General features: G+C 38.6%; 1 protein-coding gene across 1 annotated transcript; it reads right to left on the bottom strand.

The window, feature by feature from the left end:
• Positions 1-797: 797 nt before the first annotated feature.
• LOC307143373 (protein SPMIP1) lies at positions 798-1995 on the bottom strand (the record flags this gene model as incomplete). Its single annotated transcript, XM_079844884.1, has 2 exons — positions 798-916; positions 1578-1995. The coding sequence occupies 2 exons, from the start codon at positions 1993-1995 to the stop codon at positions 798-800; spliced, it is 537 nt and encodes a 178-aa protein (XP_079701010.1).
• Between the last annotated feature and the right edge of the window lie 920 nt (positions 1996-2915).

The raw sequence follows: 2915 nt of genomic DNA, 5'->3' as shown, positions 1-2915 counted from the left end.
GTTGTCGCTCCGCTATGTATTTTCTCTACATGAGAACATGTGTGTGTGGCATGTCGGACATAGCAACAGTAACTAAAGGGGGCGGGTCTTTGCGAACGTCAATTGCTTTGCAAATTGATTTGTTTCAAAGCGTTTGAAACGCCACACGCGGGCGACACCTGCTGGTCAGAACAGCGTAAATGCAGCAAAAACTCAGGCCAAACATGCATAAAAACACCTTTTACAAACCCATTGCAAATGTTTTATTGAAAATAAAATCTTCTAATCATCTAATACCTTTAAATAATAAGTGTCTGTATAATATGTGTTCTTTTATCCATTTCCAGGGTGTGTTGGTTTAATATTGTTTGATATACAGCCTGAGTCTGAGAGGATTACAACATTCATTCATACTTCTGCCTGCTTCATCAGCCCCACAGATGAGAATGAAGAACAGATCATCCTCAAACGAAGCGGTTATAATCAGAGATGCAGAAAGCGAGTGTTCAGTGCTGGACTGAAAGCCTCCAGTGCTTGTTAATTATGAACCAGCGGTCAGCAGTGTTGGTTTACCGGTTGCTATGAGACACGAGAGTTAGTTTGCAAGACTGTTACCCATTTAATCCATCTACATTTCTCCATAAATTAACTGTAAAAGTGCTGTATTGACATTTGTATTCTTCTACGATAAATGTTCCATCAAGTGATTTCAAATATTGATAATGCATGCTTAGATTTATTTCGTTTACAGTGAATAAAATATTCAGAAAATGATCAGATTTCAGGTGTCTGTTAATGTTCAGGGAGGTGTGTATGTTTCATCCGAGCTGATCGGTCGCTGTGGGAATATTGAAAATGCCATTCCTGGAGTAGAAAGTGGTGCGCACAATCGCAGATCTCCCGCTGGCTGGAGTCCTGCAGTCAATCTTATAGTCACCTGAGGAAACAACAAAGTATTTTCATAATGACATGTAGCCATAAGCTAATATTTTACTATTTAATATCGCATGTTTAGCATTAACCATCCATTTTACTAGTACTACAAACCATGCTTATTTTTTAAATACACCAGCATTCAAAAGTTTTAGATTTAAAAAAAGGACACATGAGGATACGCCCTCAGAAAGGATGCATTAAATACTTTCTATTCATCAAAGAATCCTGACAAAATATCACGTTTTCAATATTGACAATATCAGAAATTCCTGAGCAGCAAATCCTCATATTATAATCATTTCTGAAGGATCGTGTGACCCTGAAGACTGGATTAATGATGCTGAAAATTCAGCTTTGATCACAGGAATAAATTACACTTTACAATATTTTCACATTGAAAATAGTTCATTTTAAATTATAATAATATTTCACATTATTACTGTTTTTACTGTATTTTTGATCACATAAATGCAGCCTTGGTGAGCAGAAGAGACAAAAAAACATTTTTAAAAAAACATTACCATCTTTTGAAAAGCAAGTGTGACAGTGAATTACTACAAAATCATCATTAGTGGGGTTTACAAAAAGCATAACTTTTACTATTGCTAAACTTTTTAAATCCTCAACACTACAGTAAATATTAAAGTCTCCTCTTTCCTCACCTAATCTCCATCCATAATCCCAGGACGAGAGAATGGGATAATCAAACTTTTCTTCAGGGCCCTTTTGGGCTCGTTTCCTCAGGTACAGCTGTCGCCCTTTGCCTTCGTTGGAGATCCCCTGATAAAGATCCGCTTTCGTCTGCGGGGTCACGGGCCTCATCAGAGGGGCTTCACTCAGGGACCGGCGCACTGGCGCGGGGGCCTCGCGCGGCTTCTCCTGCGCTCGGACCACAGGGGGCAGCGTGAGTTTACCCGCAGAGGGAGGGTTAAAGAGACCGATGGACTTGGACCTGCGAGACGTGTAGGTGGTCGGGTATTCTTCGCTGTATTTCGTCTTCCACGCCAGCCGCGTGTAGGCCTCCTTCAGGATCAGCTCGCGGTAGAAGTTCTGGTCCTGGGTGGTCAGCAGGTTCCTCATGTCTGTCTCTTGTGAGCTCTATCCGCGTCTTATTAATCGGACAGTGAGGTCACAGAAACCGAAGAGGTGCAGCGCCGACCAATCAGAGGAAAGATCACTCAGCCTCGGGAGAAAGGAGAGGCCAAATAAACAAACACACACTGAAAGTGCTGACAGAAGAACAAAAGAGACTCGCTGCAGCTCAAGGGATCCGTTACAGCAGAGAAAGAGTAAAATACAGAAGACGAACAGGGTCTCAAGTATTGTCTTTAACACGACTCTGTTTTCTAATAAAAACAGAAAATTGTGAATGCGTTTTGACCATTCATTTACACGACAACGGCTTTTTTTTGGGGGGGGGGGTGCAAACGGTTATCGTCTCTGTGAACTACAATGAAGTGTTCAGGCCTGGCATTAATAATAGGGAAGAGCGGGGTTAGTTGTAACCGGTTGTAACCATAGACCGTAAAAAAATAACACACACGGTTTAAAACTTTCCACACATGCCAGGATGATGAAACTGGTGTTCTTAAATATGCATGATCACTTTTTAGGGCACACTTTTTAAGTAATTACACTATTTACCACACTAAATGGCTGTTATAAGAATTCAATGGAATCAGTATCAACAAAATCCATCTTACCATTTATCAAAATCCACTTGCACTGTACAATTGCCTAAATAATGTAAGGAGATTTTTAGATTTATGTTCTCAATGTAATATTTTAAATATAGAAATTAGGGCTGTCAAAAGATTTTGAAAGTTTGTGTTTACATAATATATGTGTGTGTACTCTGTTAATTATTATTTATATTTAAATACACACACAAGCATGTATATATTTAAGAAAAAAATATTTTATATATAAAACATTTATATTTATATATATTATAGATTATATAAATGTATATACAGTATATACATGCAAATATTTCTTAA

Source organism: Gobio gobio, assembly GCF_949357685.1.
Source record: "Gobio gobio genome assembly, chromosome: 19".
NCBI classification, from domain to species: domain Eukaryota; kingdom Metazoa; phylum Chordata; class Actinopteri; order Cypriniformes; family Gobionidae; genus Gobio; species Gobio gobio.
The sequence above is the reverse complement of the archived record's forward strand: the minus strand, read 5'-3'. Positions and strand labels throughout refer to the sequence as shown.